Below are 25,190 nucleotides of genomic sequence, written 5' to 3'. Positions count from 1 at the left end.
GCAACTTCAGGGGAGGAGCTGCTGCAGCCGCCAAGAGTGCAGAACTGGTCTTTTTGGTGGCCTTTCTTTGTTGGAGATTCTCTGAGAGGGAGGAGTTTGAAGACAGAGAAATGGGCTTTCCAGACCAAGCAGGAGTGAGCTGGAGAGTTCCAGCAGAACACTCAGGTCCTGCCACAGATTCCCCAGATAATTTCCTGAAGTCAGGTCCTCACTGAAGCCATGCCTCTGTGAGAAAACTCCAAGGACAGTGGTCTAGTCGTGGTCATCTCTTTAGCTTCTTCGGCTTCAAAACTGTTCTCTTCCGTATGGAACCTGAGCTGGCCATCCTCTGTAACGGTCAAGGCGCCCAGTCACCAGCCGCAAAACCTTTGACCCACACCTGTCCGGCCTGTAAGATGTGCAGGAGCAATGGTGGCTCAGAGCTTGTGAGAGTGGCCAACCAATGAGTGGTCGAATTTAAACCCATGAGAGGGAGCCCATGCCTGACACTGCCTGGATGGCCAGGAATTGAAGCTGTTATGTTCAGAGACGTAGGGCAGAATCAAACATAACTGACCAAAAAAGAAAGGAAGGAAGAAAGGAATAAAAAGTCAAGGATTCCTAAGGATATTCTGCTAATTCATAGATTGGTGCCTAGCCCAATTTTTATCAGAGAGGCTTCATCTAGCAACTAACAGGAGCAGATGCAGAGACCTACACAAATACCAGGCAGAGCCAGGGGAATCCTATAGAAGAGATGGGGGAAGGATTGTAGGAGCCAAAGACACCATGAAAGTATGGCCCACAGAATCAACAAACCTCCCTCATGGGAGCTCACAGAGACCGATGTGGCGATCATGGAGCCTGCATGGGTCTACTCTAGGTCCTCTGCATACATGCTGTGGTTGTTAGCTTGGTGTTTTGTTAGGACTCCTAGCAGTGGGAGTGGAGGTATCTCTGACTGTTTTGCCTGTTCTTGGGACCCTTTTCCTCCTATTGGGTTGCCTCATCCAGCCTTGATAAGAGGGTTTGTGCCTGGTCTTATTGCATCTTGCTGTGCTATGCTCTGTTGATATCCCTGGGAAGCCAGTTCTTTACTGAAAGAAAATAGAGGTGTGGTGGATCTGGGGAAAAGGGAATCTGGGAGGGAGGGGAAGCTTCAGTCAGGATGTGATGTATGAGAGAAGTATAAATAAAAAAATTAAAAATAAAAACTGAAAAGAAAGAACAAAAACAAAAAAAAACCCATTCTCCATTTGGTGAAATAATTAAGGGCTTTCATTTAAAAATCAGAATTTTGGGTTTTTTTTTTTTTTTTTTTTTGCAAACCTAAAATATTCTCATATCAAGCCCAGCTCCCATGAGGCAATAAACTATGGAGCATTAATTGTCCCAAGGAGACAGAATAAACAGTCTCCCATTTCCCACAGTCCCTATCTCTCCAGGTTATCGTCCTGCAGGCAGCAGATGGCATTTGTTCTTTGTAGTTATTTCTGTTTGCATAGGGGTGGGCAGAAGAGGGCATCAGTTACAGGCAGTTGTGAGCCACCTCTCTGGGCTCTGAGAACTGAACCCTAGATCCTCTGAAAGAGCAGCAAGCACTCTTAGCTTCTCAGTCATCTTTCTGGGCCCCTTGATCTCTCTCTCTCTCTCTCTCTCTCTCTCTCTCTCTCTCTCTCTCTTGAAACATAAGAAGGCAAAAGCTTGAGAAGGCCAAATAAATCATTAATGAAAGGCAAAAGCTTCTGGGAATCACCATGGTTAGGATGAAAAATGTCTGCCCACAGCGGATGGTTCCACACTAGCCTGAAGTGCTATTGGTAGGTGGCAGACCCTGAAGAGCAGGGACCCAGGAGCAGGAAGGTAGGCCCCTGGGGGCATGCCCCCAAAGGTGATAGTGGAAGCTGGGCTTATCTTCTCTTTCTTGTTGCTTCCTGGCTAACAAGAGGCAAAGAGACCTTCTTCACTGCACATCGTTTCATGATTTCTTATGCCTCCACAGGACTAAAGAGCCCGTTGGCCATGGTTGGAAATCTATGAAACCCTGAGCCAAATCAACCCTTATCTCAGGCATTTGTCATCACAGTGGAAAGCATGCCACCAGGAGTAAAGGCAGCTTTTCTAAATGTTGATTGTGAAAGACTTTCACATCTGTCTTAACCTTGATGTCCTTCATTTAACTTTATCCCAGACCATTCTCTGCAGGTATCAGGTCTTGTGACCTTCGGCTGAAGATTGATTGATTCCTCACTCAAGAATCCAATGCTCACAACACAGGGTCAATTTGATTAATTAACTTAATCAACTTTTTATTCTTAATTATTCTTCTTCATGAGAACACGGTGAGAGTTCATATACCATCTGCTGGGCCTAGAATCTCCCCGAGTTCCTGTCATAGTCAGCTTGGCTGTCAACTTGGCATGCTTGGGAAGAGGGCACCTCAGTGGTTAGAGGAACTGAGAAACGGAAGAGGGTTGCCTTCCCAGAGGCCCTCACTTTTCAGCCTTACTGTCTGTAACGGAGTGTCCTTGTTGAGTGGGCGGGGAAGGGGCTCTGTAGAAAGCAGCAGCCTGTGGCTCACTTCCTTGCACTTTCTTAGATTCTTGAATACACATTTTTGACTGCTGTCTACCAGAAAGACAAGTACTACATTTTCTCTCTCATCTGTGGTTTCTAACTCCAAATCTTCAGATGTAAGGAAATAATCTGGAGTAACTGTTGTAACCAGGAATAAAGGACCAGACTTGGGGGGGCAAAGGTAGTTCTAGAGAGTGGAATAGCAGGATACAGGTGATATGAAGAGGAAATGGGAAACCAGAGAGGTGTCTTTAGTTTGGGAGGTAGGAGATAGGACAATACAGAAAAAGAGGGAGGAGGGATAAATTATACTAATGGTGCTTGAAAAAGACATAGGGAATCCTAAAATTATGTATAATCCCAATTATAGGTACATGCATTATATATTTTAAACGAAGTTACATCACTTGAACTGACAATGCTCCCCACAAAGAGCCATTAATTATCTAACAAAAACCCCAGCACCAGGCATGAGAAACCTCCTTTGGAGTTGTTGATGAGGGTCGTTCAAGAGACTCCCCAAACATTATTGCTATGGCCCTTGGTTGTCTCCCAGAAGTTGAAGGCACGACCCTGCTGCTGAAGACTCCGTGTACTGTGGACACAGGACTCAGAACTTCAGCTGGAACCGTCAGGAACCCCTCCTCCCTAAGGACTAGCTTTCATAGTACTGGAAACTGATACGCAAGCTGCCAAAGGAGGAGAGCGATCAACAGTCCTCCCCAGCTGCAGTGAGGAAGAGCCACAGCGATGTCCAGCATGGGGAAATAGCCCTTAAACTGCAAGAGCAGCTCTTATCTCTTTACCACAACCAACTAATTGGACTTAACGCCCATTCTACAGGAGGGAAATCATGTCTAGTACTGGAAATTAAGTCATCTACCCAGGACTAATGAGATCATGGTTCTCAAAGGAGAACCTCCACCCACTACTTACTAGCGTAATTTCTGACTGTATTCTGAATACTTGTGCTTCTATCCACAGATGAGCGTGGCTTTCCCCTTCATCAAAGAGCTTCTGTTCACAGCAGATAGAGACCATCACAGAAAACCACAGCGGGTCGAAATAGGGAGAACAACTGATCATGGGGTGCCCAGCATCTGTGAATACATCAACAGCACAGCTCCTGCACCCAAAGTTCGGGGGCCATCAAGAAAGAGAGGGCAGAAGATTGTAAGATCCAAGAACTAGGAAGTCTGCTGTGAGATTGTATCTTCTAGTCATGACAGGGAAACTGTACCCATGAAATTTCAACAGCATGGCTGCCTAAACAAGACCTGAACAATTCTAACATCAGTTGATACCCCAGTGTATGATGGGAAACTCATGGGCCCTACCCCTAGATAAAGAACTATGAGTAGTTAACAACTGCTGAGATAGGGGAAATCAGTATTTTCTAGGGGTGAGCCCCATTGATTGATTATCTAATACCAAATGGTCATCCCCAGAAACATATACATGCAGGTAACACTGAGTGGTCTCAGCAGGTTGTTTTTATATAGTTATTCATTTATATGTATATCTAATAGTAAAGACGAGGAGGGTGTGAATTAGGGAGGGGGAATTTGAGAAGGGTAGAAAGGAGGAAAGGGAGGGGAGAAATTATGTAATTATATTTTAATTAAGTAAAAGTAAATAATTTTAAAAGAGAGTCAATGGGGGCATGCAAAAATTAACTATTAAAAAACTAATTCTAACAATATTTTTATTTTGAAAAAGGACCTTAAATTTCCAATCCTCCTACATCCTGCTGGGTGCTGAGATTACAGGCCTGCACCACCATGTGTCATTTATATGTTGCTGAGCTTCACACATGCTAGGCAACTGTACCAACTGAGCTACAGCCCCACCATCAAGCTCTGCTGTCTGTTGCTTTTTCTCTTAGAATGCAGGAATATGGTTCATTTCATGTGCTGACCTCACGACCCAGCAGCTCTTCTCAGTTCACATGTTTAACCTATTAGTAAATTCTTTGTCATTGCCTAAGTGTATGATTAATCATTTCTGTTACTGTCATAGACATCTTTCTTCTTCAAATATTTCCCCTACAGTATATGTCTATTTTTGATGCCCAATTAAAAGTTTGTATATTTCTTCATTGATGTGTATTGTTCCTTCAATTGTTAGACAAGCCAAATACTCAACTGTGGTTCACTGAAATAATTGGGCATTTCATTACTATGTTTCATTGAATCTGGAATGTTGGAATATTATTGACAAAGACTAAAAGTGACTGGAACAAGAATTAGCTTCCTTCTCTCTACAGCCTCCTGTTTGCATATTTCTCAAGAGATCTCTTTTTACCATAAGTATTCTGACTCTCATTGGATCTCTTCTAAATTATAGCTCATAAAGATTGTCGCAAGAGTATCTGCCAATTCCTGGAAACATTCTTGCTTCTCCTGTCTCTGTCCTCTTTCACCTCCAACTGTAAATCCTGGCTGCCTCCTATACCACCGTGTTAATAAGTAGAAATCTAATTTCCCTAAGTATTTCTTCAGTGATATAATTCATTAAGTGGCTAAAAGAATTTACCTGTTTAGGTCAAGGGTTTGATTAGCGCTACTATCTTAACACGGTGATTACTCTTGGTTGCCTGGTAGTGTTCTGTGCAAATGAACCCGAACTGGGTGGAAGGAAATGTTTTGTAACATGTGTTATCAGAAAAATTCAGATAACACCATTTTTATAATAGACATTGGCTCAGATATGGTTTAAAAATTATTCCTGTGAAGAACTGCAAAAGGTATATATAGACACATGGAATGTTAGCTTAGAGACAACAAGATTACTCTTCTGGAATTGTGACTGAGGGCTGGGATTGTCTGTGGCTTGTGTAGGGACTGTGTGGAGTATACAACCTCTAATAGAATAGGTGGAAGATGTCATCCCAGAGTCAGCCAAGCCTCCTTCACAAGTACAAGGGCATCCTCTTCTCTGCCATGTCTTCAGAAGAACTCCTTGATTCCTTGGATTCTTTTGATGCAAGAGAAGATGACATATTTCTGGTTTCCTACCCAAAATCTGGTGAGTTTCTTCTAAAGTGCACTGTAATATGCAGAAATGTAACAATAACAAACAGGACAATCATTTCCATAATACCTTTATCAGAAATTTTATTTCAAAGGGGGGAATATGATCTTTAAGGATTTAAATTTTGTTACTTTAAATGATTCTGGTGAACTAATTAAAGTTCTGTAAAGCTTTCCTTTTTGTTCAATTTATGAAGATACATAAGTGTTGCTATACCATATGTAGTAAGAAAAATAGCTTATACAAATTCCCATTGTGTCTTGCACCAGTCATTGTGATGACTAAACAGCCTTTGTTCAGTTCATGCTTAATGCTTTATAACTCTTTCATCTGCCCTAAGAAGAACCACACTTTCCTTGCTAAAAAGTTTTACTTCAGAATTGATTCCTACATAGTTGTATACATATTGGCTACTGTACATATGTATACACATTAGCTACTATAAGTAATGCCAGTCTCTCCATCATTGAAATTGGTTCTGTGCTAATTTTGTTTTGTTATGTAATGTCCAGTTGCCTGCTATTATTTCCAGAATAGTGGTCACATGGAGATGGTAGCTACCCAGTAGCCAGTTCAACGGCTAGCAGCCGAGCTGCCTTTGAGTTGATTGTGTACTGTAGTCATCAACTAGAGCAGGAGGCCCTCACTGTGGGAAGTGACAAAGTGCACATGAGTCAGAGGGTTTTTTTGAAAACACGCACACACACACACACACACACACACACACACACACACACACACACACCCCTCCTAACTCCAGTTCTGGGGATTCTGATGCCCCCTTCTGACCTCTGCAGACACCAGGAACTCACAAGATTCACATAAATACCTGTAGGTAAAACACTCACACTCATAAAATAAATCTAAAAAACAAAACAAAAAAAGCTTTCTAAAGTAAACTTAACATAAAACCTGTAAAGCAAATCAGGGCACTGTTTAGACTCTGAATATTTTCTCTGCTGTAAAGTTGTGCCTACTGCCCTTCACTGAAATCACAATGAAATAATGGACACTAGCACTAGCCGGATTTAATCTCCTTAGGGATGTAGCCTTCAAATTAGCCAAATGCCCCCACTCCCTCCTGCAAGCTTTCATTTCTCTACTGCAAAATTGAAACATAGCCATTATTTGCTTCACCAAAGTGCAGAGTTGTATTCTTGGCTGGACATGTGGATGTGAGAAATCTTGTGCAAGAGCATTTGTGTAGCATGAATGAAGTGGGTGTGGGAAGTCCTATGGAAGAGCATTTGTGTAGCATGAATGAAGTGGGTGTGGGAAGTCCTATGGAAGAGCATTTGTGTAGCATGAATGAAGCACCAAGAGTTTAACCCCCTGAATCATAAACAAACACAAAAACACTTGGCTAACAAGGTTGCTCCATGGGTAAAACCCTTGGTGTGCAAACCTGGCAATCTGAATTTGATCCAGGCAACACAGATAAAGGTCTTAGAACCAACTCTATGCAGTTGTCCTCTGACCTTCATGTGCGTTCTGTGACATTCACTCCCCAGCATCATATACAAATACAGTAATAACAAATACAGTTTTAAAACAACACCTTCACCATCATCAACCTCTCCTCAGAAAGACCAACACAGAGCTCATGTGTTCTATCCAGATCCCAGGATAGTAGCCTTTTAGCTCTCTGAGTAACAAACATTTGTGATTCAAAGATTTGGTTTGCATAAATACTGTTGTGTGTTCACGGGGAGATCTGTGTCTATCTTCAATGGTTAAATGGGGAGGTGAAAATGCACAAACACCATGATAACTGTATTCTGGTGTGTATTCTAACAAAGGAAGGGGCTGGGTACCATGGGGAGACAGAAAATGGATACTCACTGTGTAAGAGGGTGTTGAGAAGGTAGAAGATCGCCTATAAAAGGAAATGGCTCATGGGATTATGGGAATCACATTAGAGAACATGTGTGTGAGTTGGTGATTTGAAAGGTCTAGAAATGAGTAATAACAAATTATTTTAAGACAGAGAATCAGCACACACCCCATGTAAACCTTTTCACTCTTGTAACAGGATTCAACTCAAAACAAGTTAGCATTTCATCAGGTTCCAGGGACGTCACAGTCATGACTGCTGATTACAGTCACGCTTGCTTCACTTTCATCATGTGCTCATGTTCTACATCCATTCCCGCAGCTGCAACATTTAATTAAAGCTGCATTTCATCTTCTGTTTGTGTGAAGGAACCCACTGGGTGGCAGAAGTCATTGAGAACATTCCCAATGCTGGAATCACTCTCACATCTCCTATTGAGTGGGGAGATGTTTCTAAATTCAAAGAGCTAAAAATGGTCCCTAAGAGAAGAGTTATCCCAACGCATCTAAGCTATGAAATGATTCCTGTGACCGTTAAACAGAAGCAATGTAAGGTAAGTCCTGCTCTCGGCATGCAGCCTTGGGAATGATGAATTCTTCCTCCCCTTCAAAGATTCATTTTCTTTTCATTTTATGCATTTGTGTGAGTGCCTTCAGGTGTATGTGTACACCACGTGCATGCCGTGGCTTTGGAGTCCCAAAGAAGGCATCGCATCTCCTAGAACTGGAGTTACAGACAGTTGTGAGCCATCATGTGAGTGCTGGGAATTGAACCTAGGTCCTCTTCGAGAGCAGCCAGAACTCTAACCACTGCGCAGTCTCTCCAGGCCTGGGGTTTTTAGTTTCTTGCCCTCTCATGGAACTTGATGGCAGCAAAGCAAGTGCCATTTATATTTAATTATTTTATCTTTTTCTAGGAAAAGTTATTATAACAAGAAATGCTAAAGGACAGTTTCCTCAAGCCATTATTATTAACTCATAGGTTATTATTTTTAAAAGCCAATTATAATTTAAAAGAACATTTTCCATTTTCACAGTTTTCTTTTCCCATTTACATTTTCATGAAGGGATTTTTGTATAATAAAGGGATGAAGAAACCATGCTTTTAGATCACACATAACGAATATTCTCGGTTTGGTTAAAACATATCTACATAGGGGGAAAAGCCACTAGACTCACATAGCCAAACAAGTGAAGGGAATTTCTAGTGTATGGTATTAGCATTCAGTGTAATCTTTTACAAGTGTGTGCATAAGGAACATTGTGATCTGAAATAAAGCAGAAGAAGAATAATGTTTGGAAATCAGAGACAAGACACATATGGAGTTCACAGAAATGAAGCTTCTTCCAACCATGCCAGCCATTTTCTAACCACACAAACAAAACCTAGGGGCCTGTCCCACGTGAAGGCACAGAGAAGATTCTCCTTCGACTGTCACTTGGTAACCACAGCTCTGCAGGCTCCCACTCCTCCATAAACAAAAGTAAACCATCAATCAGGGTCAGAAGTCTGCCAGACAGGGGAAGCTTAACTCAATTACACTTTCAAAACTCAACGAACCATTTTCCTTTCTAACAGGCTGTTTCTGAGACAGACAGAGGGGAGGCAGGCAGATAGAGAAAGACAGGACTCTCATCTTTAATGCCTGGATTAAATCAAAACCCAGAGAGGAAGGGAGGAGACATGGAAGCAACATTGAAGACAGAGGAGACGAAGGAAGAGGATGAGGGGAGGGAGGGGGAGGGGGAGATACACACACATAGCCTGATACATACATACATATGTGTGTGTATATAAATATAGAGAGAGGGGGGGGGAGATACACACACATACCTTGATACATACATACATATATGTATGTATATATATATATATATATAGAGAGAGAGAGAGGGCGGGGGAAGAGAGGAAGAGGGAGAAGGGAGAAGAAGAGCAGTAGTGAGAGGGAGAACTGACTCCAGTAACTAATGACATTCTTAAGCAATCACCACCAGCCAGGAGGTTTTGTGTTTGTTCCCTACACATGACACAGGGGGTCACAGGCCACTTAAAAGCAAAGAACCTGAAGCCAGGACAGGTGCTTCTTAACTGCACATTGACAGTTCAGCCTCAAGGCACTGCCCTTCCTGAATGACCCTAATGGAACCCAAGTCTCTCCCCTCCCTTCTGGTCTCCAGAAGATAGAATAGTATTACGTGACTCAGCAAATACTCTCTTATCTAAGGCAGCTGCATGCCCCTGGCTGTCCACTGAAACACAAGTTGAATATCTTGTTCCTATCAGCTCATGATGCAATGCTGCATATAATTGACTATCGACCCTCCGTGGATGGGCTTGTAGGTTAGTCCTGAAGGCTGTGAGCCAGTCAAGCTTCCCCTGCCCATGCAGGGCTGGCTTTTCTCTCTAAATGTTCCTTTTGCTTTCATTTAGTTTCTGTTGTTTCTTTTTTTTAAATTTATTTTATGTGTATAGGTGTTTTGCTTGTGTGTATGTCTGTACACCACATGTGTAGCTGGTGCGTGTGCTGGGAGGGCAGAAGACAGTTGTATTATCTTCTTAATCTGTTTTTTCTCCCTCCCCTTTTGCTAGAAAAATTCATGGCATGGAATTTATATTTTGTAACTCATTTTATGGTGCTTAATACTGATTTTATTTTATTATTTGTGTGTGTGTGTGTGTGTGTGTGTGTGTGTGTGTGTGTGTGTGTGTATGTGTGTGTGTATGAGCACAGGTGTCCATGGACACCTAAGGCATTGAATTCCTCCAGATCTGGAATGACAAGTGGTTGTGAGCTGCCCAATGAGGGTGCTGGGAACTGAACTCAGGACATCTGGAAGAAGAGTAAGAGCTCTTAACCACTAAGCCATCTGTCTAGCCCCTCATGATGCTTGAGTGAACGTTCCTCTCCCAGAGTATCTCAGTCTTTCTTTTATAGCCTCTAACTTCCTTCAGTAATTCTTCAGGTTTCTCAGTCGACTCTAACGTCTACGACAAATGGGTTTCATTATGTTTCTGAGTAGATAACACAGACATATAACATTAAGGCTTCTCCAGAGACTCGCTTCTCTACCTGAACAACTATTTTCAACTGATCAGTGGAGGCTTAAACCTTTGCTACTTTATCCCATTTTGTCCATGCAATGGAGTTTTAGAAGTGAGTTTGCTAGCCTTGGGTTTCTGTGGTTCTGCTCTGGAAGCCTGGCACTGGAAGAGAAGGCCCAAGGCCTGTGAGGTTGCTCGGTGTTACGTAAGTTAGAGGGGGGATCATGGGTGGGGCTGGGTAAAGGTGGTTCTTCTTTCCTGAACCCATCGACCTTTACAATCTCTCAATTAACAAGGAACCAGGCACTATTCATGTGGACCACACATCTGGACTATGAACACACGACTGAAAGATAGCAATGTATTAAAAGTGACTCAGCAAATTCTGTCTTATCTAGGTAAACGGTGTCTGTCCCAATTGTCAATTAGAAACACAAGAACATCTCGTTCTTAACTTGTGCAATGTTGACTATGATCAGAAATGCTTCTAGTGCTTTCTGGGGGCTTCTCACCTGTTCCTTTTGTAATCCTGTCTCAGACCTCCTACCTTGCTTCATTGTCAAGAGCACATTAAATTGTCTGTTCCCTCAGCCTACACTGAGAGAGGGCTCCAACCATTTCCATCTTGCTCATCGCTGTGTTCCTTAGAACTAGATCATTGCGTATTGCCTGATACTCAGCACACACTGAGTACATGTTTATGGTCTGAATTACAGTTGTAGTATTCTTAGATACTGGAAGGGAATCTTAAATGTTCTACTGTGCAAGGAATTAAATTGTCAAAAAGGGAAGGTCTAGCCTATAGTTTTTCCTATAAAAATAATAGTTTGTGAAAAAATCTTGCGGCATGTGATAGATAGATAGGCAAAAAGTAATTTTGCCTGACAATAAATAGGGGTTTTCTCATGCCTGGCCCTAAAAGACAAGACCACACTTAGCAAGTTGACCTAGAAAGCTGTCTACTGGGCTGTGAGTACCATGTCTGCTGGGGGATGGCCAAAAACACAGAAAGCCAGGCCACCTCTAGGACCTCTGAAATATTCACATTCATCATGGCTGATTCTTCTTGCGCACACTGGATTTCCAGAGACAGAAACCTAAGACAGTTTACTCATCAACTACAGCTATTAAAAAAATAATAAGGTAGAATTTGCATAGGTAAGTTTCAGCTACAACTTTCTTTTGGGAAATACTTTGGGTTGTGGTTATTTTCATCCTAGAATAAACTGTTTGCATGTTTCAACAGATTGTCTACGTTGTCAGAAACCCGAAGGATACAGCTGTGTCCCTGTTCCACTACTACAAAGACAACCCCAACCTCCCGTCCACTGAAACGTGGGCTGTGTTTTTAGAGCTGTTCCTCAAAGGAGACGGTAAACATCACAGTCATCATCTTTTTCTTTTTAAATTGTGTTTATTTACTTGTGTGTGTTCATGCGTGTGCATGTGTGTATGTGAGTGTGCATGTGTGTGTGTGTGGGCATGTGCCTATGAGAGTTCGAGAGGATGTGTGCATGTGTGCATGCACATTGGAGTGCAGAGTTGAGGAGAATATTAGGCTTCCTGCCCTCCGAATCCCCCACCTTGTCTTCTTGAGGCAGGGTCTCTCACTGAACTTGGAGCTGGGCTGGCAGACAGCGAACCATAGAGGTCTTCGGTCTCCACCTCAGCTGTGCTGAGGTTATAAACTTGCACTTGGACACACCCAGCTGTCCTGTAACCTGGATACTGGGATTTGAACTCAGATCCTGGTATTTGTGCTGCAAGTGTTTATATCTCCTGAACCATTTCCCAACCCTGGCAACTACCTTTTAAAAATAATAATATACATTGATCTTTCTCACTCAAAATGAAAACATGTTCCAAACCTTTGATGGCTTGTGACTGTCTGCTTCTGCATATGCACTGAAGAAAGGATCCTTGTTTCTTCTAAACAAATTCTTAATTACTTCACAGTCATTTTTATGGCCTCTGGGGAGGAGCATATTTGTGTGTGAGTTATAATATCTTCAAAATAGAGATTAATTCTTTATAAGAACTTACTTTTTTTTTCATGTACCGCTAGGTTTTTCTGTGAAGTAATTGTCCACTGAGTGGAGGACAGTGGGTAGCCTGGAACAGGAACAAAGAAAATACATATGAACACACAAATTCTCCAAAGAAACCAATGAACAACTCGTGAGCAAATTGATTTCATGAAAGGGAGCAGAAAGCAATTGATCGTGAAACCCTTGACAAACCCACATCAGGGCACATTGGTTCTGTCACCTTCACCACCATTTAGTTCGTTCCTTTCCCCTGACTCGGTGGTGTTGGGCGCCTTAAAAAATCTTAATTCTTAACAAATATTAAATAAAGATAGTATGCCAAGATAGTGAAGAAATTAGGAGACAGGAGTTTAAAATGATGAAGGCTTGGAGGACTCAATCTCTTTGCAAGGTGGGGGGTGGTTGGGTTCCTGCAAGCTTTCTACAGTTACACATTTAATTAATAACTTTTACTTAAAGAATAAGTTGCAAAAAATTGACAGTCTAAAAATCTGGAATATCTGACTTTCTCTTAATTCCCCACCCCTACCCCGTCCTGGGTTACTTAACCTAGGTTAAGGAATTTAATACATATCATTTTTTGCGTTTTAAAAAATTTAGTGTTTAAGAGTTTCATACCTGTAAATAATGTGGTTAGGTCAAATCCAGCCCCCTACTTCTCCCCCATCTCTTCCCATTATCTCCCCCCACCCACTTCCCCTCCCAATTTCATGTTCTCTTGTTTTAATCTGCTGAATCCTGCTCTGTGCCATACTGCCAGCAGTAAGTGGATCCAGAAGGTCTTTAATTTCACAACTTTGCCGGCAGATTGTTCACCTTTGGCCGGTGAGTTTCAGTGAGGCCCCAGCAACTGTAACCTTACCCTGGGGTCTGCCATGACTCCTGCAGCAGCCGCAGAGGACTGTGCTAGACTCTACCATCTCAACTCATCTCTCAGATACAGTTTCCCCCCTGACAACTGCCGCACCTCTAGCAGAAGCCTGATGCCTCAAGACTGACAGGTCTTGGGTCACTCCCACAACCTCCCGAGATCAGTGATGGCTTGGACATCCTAACCCTGGACCCAGGCTCATAAACCCCACACAGCCACACATGGCTTCCTCCTTACCTTCTACCGTGTGCATTCCACGTGACAGAGATGCTTAGATTAGTGCTTAGCCCAGTGCTAGGTAAATTCTATCTTATTTCACCCTCACCGGAACCTCCGGTGCTATGATCCTCATTTACAGCTCCAAGGAATGACAGGCTTGGGAGGCCGAATAACCCACACGCAGATACATGACAAAGAAGAGCCAAGATTTGATTTTTATTCCCAAATCTTTCTCCTTACTATGGTGCCACAATGTGTATAGTCTAAAGTCACCTGCTCATGAATTCTTCTTCCACATGATCGTCCTCTAAATATTTAAAGATGGTTAGCATGCCTCTCTCTGCCTTGAGTCCATCTTTGGAATAAGCAGAGTCTAAACACACAATTTTATTTTCAGAACAGACCCCGAGTCTGCTTTTTCTCAAGATGGGAAATGCTATTTTGTTGTTGTTATTCCCAATTTACCCAACATAGCTTCCCCTCCTCTCTGCTTCCTGTGCTCCAACCTGGTCATGTCCCTATCGTAACTCTGTACCCAGCAGGGGAACACACCCAGGTGAGGTATGGGGAAGGCAGGGCAGTACCAGTATAACCCGGCTCCTCTTCTACGTGTTAGTTTTCTTTGGGCAAACTCATTAAAAAGTGCCAGGCCAGGCCATAGTGGAGCAAGGCTAACTGGTGCTGGGGAATCTGCACCCAGTGAATGTCATACCATCACAGCAGATTATCTGAGAGGAGGGCAGAGGATGGACCATCAGAGCAGATTATCTGGGAGGAGGATAGAATATGGTTGGAAAACGTTCCAGGCATTTCTCTTACATTTCCTTGGGTGAATGAATAGATCTTTAGTCATAATGGGATCTTATCTATAAACATCCCACATCTGGGTACTCCATCCTGCACAAGCCCTGTCACCAAAGCTTCAAAAAAAAGTTTATTTGGATGTGAGCAATGATTTTACTGTTATTTGTAAGCTAGAGGACAGGCATGCAATCCCAGCACTTGAGAGGCTGATGCAGGGGGATTAGGAGTTTAATGATCCTGGGCTACATAGCAAGTTCCAGGACAGCAGAGGCTACCTGGCACCATCTCAGAAAAAAACAATCAACATCACCAAACAACTGCAGGGAGAGCAAAAGATTGCTTGTGCTGCAACGCAGATGCGTGTGTGTACGGGTGTGCCACACCTATGACCTGTAAGGGGTGTTTGAAGGATGCTGAAGAGTGTTCCTTGCTTTGCTATACATGATACATAGTAGAAAGAATAGATGGCTGAGGTGGAAGACATGGCACCAGATCTTGTCTGCACTTCATTCCGTGTGGCTTTGGACAAGTCCCCAGACTACTTTGAGATCTGTCCTTCACATACAAAACAAGACTAACAAAAAGGCACACCTTACAGGACTGTTCAGAGGTTCAACTTAGGTAACGGCTACAGTCCATCGCAGAAGTCCACTCAGCTATTCTGCTAGACACGGGAGACTTTCGAGTAGTTTCACATGAGACAGGTGTGTATTCAAGGAGCTTATTTCATAAGGAAGGTGCTATATGATATCCTGGGCTGGTCTTCATGTGTACACTCAGCTCCTACTTACATAAAAGTAGAGTGGTATAGATAGACGTTTAGATAATCATCTAGCTTATCTTCCAGGTAGTAGCCTGTCAAGTTAAACAATAACTATAAATTATGCTCTGGTGATATCAGGCTACATTAATAGCTCAATGAAACTAATACCTTAACATTGAACACATTTTTATACCTCTAGTTCCCCCTCAAGTTTTGTCTTAGGGTTGTGTATCTCATAAGTCCTCCATTGCAGAAAGTATTGCTTTATATAATACAGTGGCTATATTTTCAGGGTGATTTCTAGAAACTAGAACCTAAGACATTGCATTATAATTGGTGTAGGGCGAAGACAGAAACAGCTGGTGCAGAGGGTAGAGTGTGAAGGTAATGCAGGTGGGTAGGGAGCCTTGGAGTCACAGGTTGGAAGCACATATCCGGAGTCCATATACAGAGCTGTCCAAAGTCCTCTAGCAGCAACTAGAGAGAGGGAAGAGGATGAAGTGTTTTGCTGAGTGACTTTTTTCTTTTTCTTTAGTTTATTGAAGTAAGCATTGAGTTAGCAGAGGAACATTGCCAAGGAGGTGGTTGAATGAGCCAATAAAGAGAAGAAATCAAAGGCCAGTAGAGAACTGTAGGACCTGTCTGTTAAAGCCATTTCAGCTGCTGCAAGACAGGGGTGACACAGATGCCTGACAGTGTCCTTAGTGACATCAGCTGAGAGACCAGGTTGATTGAACACTATGATCAGGAGGGAAATGTGGAATATTCAAAGGACATAACATCTCAAAGAAACCTGCACTTTATAGGAACGGGGGGTGGGGGAGATCTGGAAGTTTCTAGCAAGTGAAGTTTCTGACTTACTTCTCAGGCATATGGATTGGGCAAGCATGAGCCTGCTCTACCCGTGGGCATTCTGGGGAAGAGGGTAATTCAGGCATAAACTAAAGCTGAGAGTGGGGAGAAAGGGTCTGGTGACTGTAAAAAATGAAACATGTGCAGAAAAGAGGTTTCTCTCAAAGGTGGGTTTGTCTTTATTTTAGAAGCTAAATTTTCTTTACAGTGAAGCTCTATTAACAACTTGAAAAATGAGGCTTGTGATTTAAAAATTAACTCAATTTGTCACTTGAAAAGTCTGAGCAGTTTAAGGATTCCTCTGCATACAGTAGTAATATACTTTCATGTGCTAGTCAGGAAGGCATGCACAGCATCCCCATTCTTTCAGCTGGCCTCTGATCGTTTGGAAAAAGATGGAATATAAATCCATCTCTGATGAATAGAACAGCTGCCTTTCAAATTACAGTCAGTGCAGCCCTGAAATTCATTTTTAAACTCACTTTGTCGCACGTTGGCAGATCGTTTCTTTCTGAAAGAGCCTTAATGGGTGAGGTTGATTACATCTAACCAGTGGCCATGACTCTGAGGCTGCTTGAACCTTGGCTGCAGGACACAGGCTTCTCTGGCAGTCCCAAGGCCTCTTGCAGCATCCACAGCTGTGGGCAGGGGCATCATCATACAGGGCCTAGGCTGCAGGTACTGGTAGGAGGTAGAGGGTGCAGATTGACCCTTCTGGTGTGACATTATCCTTCCTTCCTTAAGGCTGTATGAGAGAAAAATCAGTTTTCCTTCTAAAGGTATTTGAGTCTGGGAAAAAGGTGGCCATTCTTAGAAAAGCAATCCTCTACTGCCGCGGTGGTCATTTGGGCAATTCTGAGATAAGATTTGGATAAGACTCCAAAACAGACTGAAGCACTGATAAGGAAAGGCAAGGCAACTCTTTGAGGAGTTTTCTATTTACCTGGGGGAGTCTGGGGTGGAAGGCCAACTCTGTAATGACATCATAGCATTCCCAGAATCTCCTGGTTTAAAAATACATGACAAAATAAGTCTGACTCAGAAAGACAAACACCATGTGTTTTCTCTCACAAGTGGAATCTAGATTTCAGTGTGTGTGTGTGTGTATGTGTGTGTGTGTGTGTGTGTGTGTGTGTGTGTGTGTGTGTGTGTGAGAGAGAGAGAGAGAGAGAGAGAGAGAGAGAGAGAGAAATAGCACATAATAATACTGTACATGTATGAAAATGTCACAATGAAACTCATTATTGTGAGAATGAATGAATTAACAAAGAGAAATATGTATGCATAGGATTATTTATTTGCATTTTGTTTCCTCAAAATCTGAAATCACCAAAAATTGCAGTTAGTTCAGGAGTTAATTATATTGTAATTATGTTATATATAATTTATTCCAAACTTTTACGTTCAAACCATCCCATGCAGTGACTAGCAGGCACTCGGGGCTGCCTTCACTCTGGTTTGCTGAGTGAAGAGGGAGCAGATGGCAGGAGTTTTCCACCCAGCACCTTTGACACTGAGACACAAGCCAGAGCTGGCATCTAGGGGACAATGACATCTGGAAGGGTCATTTAACCTTACTCTGCTTTGTGTGTCGAGGTTCCAGTGAGCAGATGCCCCGAGACAAGAGCAAGGTTTCCTTTCTCATCATCACTGCTAAAAAGGTTACACTGAAGGATATTGTACGTTTGAGCCGGAAGAACTTTTCAAGGCTATCATTTGACAGCAAAATAAAGAGATAATAATAATAGCAATTGCAGATAAATTCCTAAGGCTGAATTGTTCAGTCTTAGACTAAGATAAGTTAAATAGAGTATTTTTAAAATTTATTACGTTTTTAATTTAGTTTAAATTTTTAGATAATAAATATATAACCATTGTAAGAGCCTTTAAAAAAATGAGTTTTAGCCGGGCGGTGGTGGCGCACGCCTTTAATCCCAGCACTCGGGAGGCAGAGCCAGGCGGATCTCTGTGAGTTCGAGGCCAGCCTGGACTACCGAGTGAGTTCCAGGAAAGGCTCAAAGCTACACAGAGAAACCCTGTCTCGAAAAACCAAAAAAAAAACAAACAAACAAAAAAAATGAGTTTTAAAACTGGGTGTGATAGCTCATGGTTATAATCTCAGCACTTGAGAGACTGAGGCAGGAGGACAAACATGAGCCTCAGAACTACCCCTGGCTACACCGTAAGACCATGGCTCAAGAGAAAAGTTTAAAAATGTTTGTGATGAAAAACCTGGAATTCTGAATGTCACTTAAAGAAAGAAAATGACTGATACTTTATGTTTCCTTAGAGAAGCTTAAAAAGTTCAGAATATAAATTTTGAGAAAAACGTATGTTTTTATTTTGTTGCTACTTTTCATGGTGATAAAAAATATTTACTAGAAATAAGAAAATAAAATACGCAGGGTATTGTGAGATGATGTGGTCACCAGCATCTCATACACCCGGGTGAAATAACAGTGAAATGATCTCTTCTGGACAGTCTCACTCCAGACTAATGAGCAAGTGCTCTGGCTGACCACTTTGCTGAAGCTGGAAGAAGCCAGATGTGGGGTGAAGCCATCCTTGTAACCAGTAACATCATAATGTACTTCTCTTACAGTTGTATATGGTTCCTGGTTTGATCATGTTTTGAGCTGGGAAAAACACAAAAATGATAAAAACGTCCTCTTCCTATTCTATGAAGAAATGAAGAATGTAAGTCTTCTCCATCAGCCTTTGCTGAAACCAAATTAAGTTAAAAGTTGGGGCATGAAAACCGAGTGTGGTGGTGCACTCCTTTAATCCCAGCACTCAGGAGACAGAAGCACGTGGATCTCTGTGAGTTTGAGGACAGAAGCACGTGGATCTCTGTGAGTTTGAGGCCAGCCTGGTCTACAGAGTGAGATCCAGGACAACTGAGATGACATAGTAAAATCCTGCCAAAACCAAACAGTGGATGAGTTTTGCTTTCAAATTTGAAGGAATGAATTTAGTATTCAGATAAGAGGCATACTTACTTTCCTTAATTTTCTTATTGCTCAGGATTTTGCTAAGAGCCTAAAGAAAATAACTGCTTTCCTTGGCATCAGTGTGAATGACAGTGAAATGAGTCAGATCGCTCGGAACACATCGTTCAGTGAAATGAAAAGCAATGCAGTTAAAGAAAACAGTGATCCCAATCACACCATCTGTGCCCTCACATCCAACAGGAACCTGGTGTTCAGAAAAGGTAAGTGGGGAGGAGATGCCTGCATCTGAGCTCCCACTGGAGAGTGTACTAGGCTCTCTCTTTCTACAGCTTCTTTCCTCATCCGGGAGTTGGCCATGAAGATTGAAAATACTTGAAAGAAAATAATTGGTACCATACTGAGTATGTGTAGACTTTGATTTTCATTGATTCCTAAATAATAGCAAGTAGCTACTATGTGTGTGGAGTTGAGATTGTAGTTAATAATGTAGAGATGCTTCATGGCAATGGGAGGATTTCATAGGTTATGTACAGGTTTTATATAAGTAGAGGTTAGATGCCACTTTATATAAGCAATGTGCATCTCAGAATGTTGGTGACAGAGAATTCTGGTATAGGCAGAGTTTCTTTGTGTCCCAGTAGCTGGCTCCCACATAACCACTCAGAGACTATTTATTAATCATAAATGCTCAGCTGCTAGCTCAGGCTTGTTACTAGCTAACTCTTACATTTTAAATTAACCCATTTTTTAAATCTATCCTTGGCCATGTGGCAGTACTTTTTCTCAGTACAGCATGCTCATCTCCTGCTTCCTCTGTGTCTGACTGGTGGTCCCTCAGACTCTGCCCTTCTCCTTCCCAGTGTTCTCTCTGCCCTGAAATCCTGCCTAGCTATCGGCCAATTTTATTAACAATGAGAGTAACACATTTTCACAGTGTACAGAAGGATTATTCTGGAACCAATCTCCTCTGTGTACAGAAGGATGACGCGATTGTGTTTAAAGCTCTCACTGAGCTTTGTATTCCCCATTTCTTCATAATGGACCCCCCATTGCTTATGTACACAGAAATATAAGGAAAGGAATTAAATCCTCTCCCCCAATAATTCTCCAGGTTTGAATTAGAAGCAAGTAAGGAATTTCTGAATGTAGAATTAAAAAAAAAAAGATTTATGTGTAAGAATGTTCTGTCTGCATGTGTATCTGTACTATGTGGGTTCGGTGCCCAAGGAGGCCAGAGGGGACATTGGATCCCCTAAAAGTGGAGTTAAACAGTTGGTTGTGGGTACTGGGAACTGAACCCAGGTTATCTGTGAGAGTAGCTGGTGCTGTTAACCTCTAAGCAACCTCTGCAGCCTCTAGAACTGTTTTGAAGTGTGTAAATTTTTATCCAGATATAGGAAAAATGTTTTATGACTTGTAAAGGCAAAATGTTTTATATGTATATATTTGTGCATGATTCTTACTAAAAAGCAAATGTTTATTCCCCCTTTTTGGCCCGACTGAATATAAACCACCCCCCAGCAAATATTTGCTAACTCATGTGTAAAATGAATATTATCTTAACTTTTCTATTGTTGTAACTTAGTCTTATTTATGCAGAGTCACAAAACCAAGGCTTAGAAAGGAGCTAAGCATTCAACTCAGTATATATTAATAAGCTATTAATTTTGGAACTAATACACAAATATTGAGTAAAACACAGCATCTGTTCTCCAGACATTCATATTCTACACAGAAATGCACAATGCTAATAGCATGAGCAGCTGTGACTAGGACTGTGTTGAGAGTCTTTCTCTGTCCCACCAGCCAGCTCACAAATAACCACATGAAGATTTATTATTAATTATGAAGTCTCGGCCTATAGCTTAGGCTTGTTCCTAACTAGTTCTTATAAATTAACCCATATCTATTAATCTATGTACTTTTATGTGGCCTGATTACTTTTACTCTGTACTTCTCATCCTGCTTCCTCTTTGTCTGGCTAGTGACTCTGCCTTTCTTCCTCTCCAAGTCCTCTCTGTCCCCAGAAGTCCCACCTAATCCCTTCCTGCCTAGCTATTGGCCACTCAACTCTTTATTAAACCAATCACAATGACGCATCTTCACATAATGTAAAGGAATATTCCGTAACAACTGTGGGTCGAGAGTGTGGGGGCAGGATCATATTTCTCCTGTAAAGGAGGGGAGGTCCCCGTAGATCTGGGATTGAAAGTTTGAGAAATGGTTATGAAAATGATGGGAGGGGAATGCTTTCTGGGGAGAGTCAATGGCAGAGAGGGGGTCAGAACCACAGCTGAATCGCATGGTCCGTGCTAGAAGATAAAAGGGGCTGCTGTGCTACATGGAATATGTGTGAAGCGGGTTGTGGAGATGAGAAGACAGTGGTGCCACAGAGCTTAAACTTCATGAGAAGCCCTGTCCTCTTTTCCTCCTCTCCCCTCCCCTCTCCTCCCCTTCCTTCTCTCTCCTCCCCTCTCTCCCCCTTCCTTCCCTCTCCTCCCCTCCCCTGTCCCCCCCCCCCCCCCCCCCCCCGCCATCTTCTCCTTTTCTCTCCCCAACCTCTTTTGTTCTGGCTGAAGAAGGAACCACAGAAGCAGGCCAGTGTGCTATAAAGTGGTAGAGGCAGGTAGAACCACGATTAGGAGAGCATGGAAGTAAGGCAGAAGAGCTAAGCAAGATGCTGATAAACTGTTTAGGTGAGAAACGTGTGGGTCACCCCTGGGACAGTGACAGAAGTCCTGCTTGTGTGGGTTAATCCAGAAGTCAGCCGGGGAGCCATCAGCAGGTTGTGGGATGAGGCAGAGTCATCCGGGAGAGCCAAGAGCTGTGGCACAAGTGACAGAAGATGGCTCTCAGGGGACCTTAATACCCACGAGAATGAAGCAGCCCAAAGGGAGCCAAGAAAAGACATGGGCCAGAATCAGGCAGAAAGCCGGAGCCACGCAGGGGGAGACCTGTCAGTTGTTCATGAGCCCTGAGCAGTTCCCACAGTGGTGAAGAAGGGAAGGCTTGACAAGAGAAAAAGAGAGGTAAAGGCCACTCTGCTTGAGCTGTGAAAATGCAGAGGAGGAAGACAGCATGGTAGTCATAGAGAGGCAGGACTGGGAAAGGTTAGGGGGGATTCTGGAGAGGAGACGAAGAGGAGACCGCAGAGCTTAGAGGAGGGTGTGTATAAGCAAGGAGCAAAGAGAAGAAGGGAAAGATTGTGAGAGGTTGTGTAAATGCCAGTGAGAAAGGAGGGAGCTCTGAGGCCTCACAGTGATGTGTTTTATTACCTCACCCTTTAGGAGTCCTGTTAACAAAGCAATCACTGTTCTCAAATCTCACCCCATAAACATGTGAGACTCTCCAGTGGTGGTTAACCGCCCCATCCCCCAACCTACCACAGTTGTAACCCTGGCAAACATCCTCAGGTGAAACCCCACCACCACTACCTGTAACTAACTAACAGCATGTGAGTCCCACCATGTGTGTTTTCCTTGTGTGGGATGTAAACGTGAAGACTAGCACCTACTGGACACACCCACTGATGTAGAACACTTATACACGTAAAATAATACATCTTTAAAACACCAGCAGCAACAATAACAAAACCCAAAACACAAATGGTGAGCAAGTTTTATTCCACAGGCCATAGTTTTCTGAGTTCAGATTCATGATGTGTATCTTAATATAATCTCAGTATATTAATTTTCAAATGGGCTGGGCATGATTGCTCACATCTTTAATCCTAGCACTCTAGAGGCAGAGGTAGGCAGATTTGAGGCCAGCCTGATCCACATAATATGTGTGTTCTAAGCCAACCAAAACTACGTAACTTGACCCTGCCTAAAATATATATATATATATATATATATATATATATATATATATATATCAGTGTTTTTTAATAAAATATACAAAATGTGAGAAAGAAGCCATTCCTAGAATATAATACATTTTTTTTCTGTAGATGACATTGTCCAGTACTCAATCCAGGTGTATGTTTTCTTAACACATGATGTAAGATGCCTAGCTCTTGGTTACACATAAAGAATGCATTATAGTCCCCTGCTAGCAAGGGTTTGCAAGCTAACTGGAAACAAAAGAGCACAGAAAACAGGGTAGGGGTAAAATAATGTGCCATTGGCCCTAAGACACGGAGACCCCAGGAATGGAACCTGAGCCCCCAAGGATGAGGGGAGCATAATGGAAGTGAGAAAGTCAGTTCTGAGGGGTTGAGAAATGTGATGTTTCAAATTAAGAGAGGCTAGCAGACTGTGTATACTTATCATCAAATGTCTTGTATGGAAAACTGGTGTTTATGTGCCCAGTTCTCCATTGTTAGTTTTATAGGAAAAGGTTTCTGGAAATAAGGTGAGCTCTCCATCTCTATAGTGATTCCCAACTCAACTTCCACTGTGCACGCACCCGGGGGTGAATATCACTGTGCTCACACTGCCTCACTTACGATTTTGTTACAGTTGGACTAGATGTTCTTGACTACTCCAGGAAATATATGTTTGTATATTGTAAATCGTTCTTTAAATAAGTAATTATGAACTGTAGAAATTAACAGACAGCTACCACAGTAATAATTAGAAACACCAAATGAGCAAGTGAAAAACAGTCCCCATCATCTTCTCGCCGGGAGAAAGCCACTGCTCCATGTGATCGCACAGCTGGTAGATTTCCTGAGAGTGCCGTGGTTTAGGCTGCTTCTTGCCTGATAGATTTCACGTGTTTCTAGGAGTGGTGGGTGACTGGATCAACTACTTCACTCCGAAGCAGAAGCGAGTCTTTGACGAAGTTTTCACAGAGAAGATGAGACACAGCGATGTGGGCAGATGCCTGAAGGAGTATGAGAATGTGGATGGGAAATAAAGCTGATCCCCATCCTCTGCCATGAGGCGCCCAGAGAACATGTAAATATTCTTTATGGATGTGGAAAGCAGGGACTTCTTTCCATGAGAAACACATACTTCAAGAACGTGTCAAAAGTGGCCCCCGTGAGAGACTTAAGTTATCATTGTGTTTGGTGAGAGTAGAGAAATATTAATAAAAGGAGGCATAGAATTCTCCAGCAGCTGAACTCTGGATCCCCTTCCAGCATGTTCAGCAAGGCCAGGGGTAGCTCCTGTTCAGAGAGAGGACATTACTGTGAATCCTCCGTGAGCTGTGCTGCTGCGGAATAGAGGTGAAGGATTAAGTGGCATACCCGGGAAAATTCTATTTTCTGCCTATTTAGACGAGCATGGCCTGTATCCAACGTTTTTGTTTCAACATTTCCAAGTGTCTGTGAGAAATACTTTCTAAAATCACAATAACAGAGACCATCTTGTCAAACTTGAAACATCTAATGGTAGGATCCTATCATACATGGGTGAGCATGAAGAATGAAGAGAAAATCCTCCAGCCGAACATGGCTGGGCAAGCCTGTGGTTTCTTAATATCACCTCAATTAAATTATAAACTTTTTCATTTTCCAATTTTGAAACTGAACTTCCCTTTGAAACTTTCCATGCTATGACTATAGTATTTTGAGTATGCATGCTTACTTCCAGACTCATGCCGAATGATAATCCAGTCTCTACAGCTCTCTGTAAAGTGCACTACCCCATGCCTTTCACTAGAGGGCACTGTAAAGAACTCTCAGTGAATTGAACAGTGTTCTCCCACAGGTCTCAGCACAGTTTACTTCTGCTGTAGACTCCTACCTAAGGCTTGCTGGGAAATCAAAACTGTGCTGTGTGTAGCTCTTAATGCTGAGCTCAAAGCAGGAGGTGGGTTTGCTGAGTCCAACTAAACTTTTTGATTTTTATACCCTAGTGTATTAGGAATCTATGTAAATGTTCAGGGACAAATCTGTTGGGGTATTTTGTGTGGCGTCGATAATTCAGCAAGTAGTTCAATTTGCATAAATCTTCTGTGTGCATGCCTTTGTTACAAATAAAGAGCATCCCTTTTGACTTCCTGCAACTCTTTCTCTCACAAAATAACATTTCTAGAGGTTGACTTTAACCACTTTCCTTCTTCAAGTAAATGAAGTTGTTGAAGGACAAAGCAGAGTGATCCTTCTTACTGGATCTGAGAGGACTCATGGCTGAGCTGTCCTCACGTGTGCTGTCGATGACCAGCTGGCTAGGGAGACAGATCGGGCTGAAAGTGAAGAAGCATTGGCAGTACTAATTCCTATAAGGCTCCAGATGTCCTCGCAGCACTAAAATGACAATTGGTA

At 42.4% G+C, this 25,190-nt stretch overlaps 1 protein-coding gene across 2 annotated transcripts; it reads left to right on the top strand.

The window, feature by feature from the left end:
* Window positions 1–1,364: 1,364 nt before the first annotated feature.
* LOC128099877 (sulfotransferase 6B1-like) lies at window positions 1,365–24,921 on the top strand. Of its 2 annotated transcripts, XM_052721786.1 has the most exons (7): window positions 1,365–3,658; window positions 4,276–5,583; window positions 7,792–7,976; window positions 11,712–11,838; window positions 18,625–18,719; window positions 19,047–19,233; window positions 23,703–24,921. In XM_052721786.1, the coding sequence occupies exons 2-7, from the start codon at window positions 5,439–5,441 to the stop codon at window positions 23,834–23,836; spliced, it is 873 nt and encodes a 290-aa protein (XP_052577746.1). In that variant the 5' UTR covers window positions 1,365–3,658; window positions 4,276–5,438; the 3' UTR covers window positions 23,837–24,921. The 2 variants fall into 2 exon arrangements, with proteins under 2 accessions (XP_052577746.1, XP_052577745.1); XM_052721785.1 differs by having other exon boundaries at window positions 1,365–5,583.
* Window positions 24,922–25,190: the final 269 nt, after the last annotated feature.

This window comes from Peromyscus californicus, unplaced genomic scaffold (assembly GCF_007827085.1).
Source record: "Peromyscus californicus insignis strain IS unplaced genomic scaffold, ASM782708v3 Scaffold_6__1_contigs__length_162567912, whole genome shotgun sequence".
Taxonomy (NCBI): Eukaryota; Metazoa; Chordata; class Mammalia; order Rodentia; family Cricetidae; genus Peromyscus; species Peromyscus californicus.
Note: the sequence above shows the minus strand (reverse complement) of the source record. Positions and strands in the feature narration are given on the sequence as shown.

What these genes read in the sequence shown, in the direction of transcription:
- LOC128099877 (XM_052721786.1), top strand. Translation starts at nt 5,439, where the DNA reads ATGTCATCCCAGAGTCAGCCAAGCCTCCTTCACAAGTACAAGGGCATC. An exon ending in TCTATGAAGAAATGAAGAAT is followed by an intron (nt 18,720 to 19,046) that starts GTAAGTCTTCTC and finishes CTTATTGCTCAG; the next exon opens with GATTTTGCTAAGAGCCTAAA. An exon ending in GAACCTGGTGTTCAGAAAAG is followed by an intron (nt 19,234 to 23,702) that starts GTAAGTGGGGAG and finishes ACGTGTTTCTAG; the next exon opens with GAGTGGTGGGTGACTGGATC.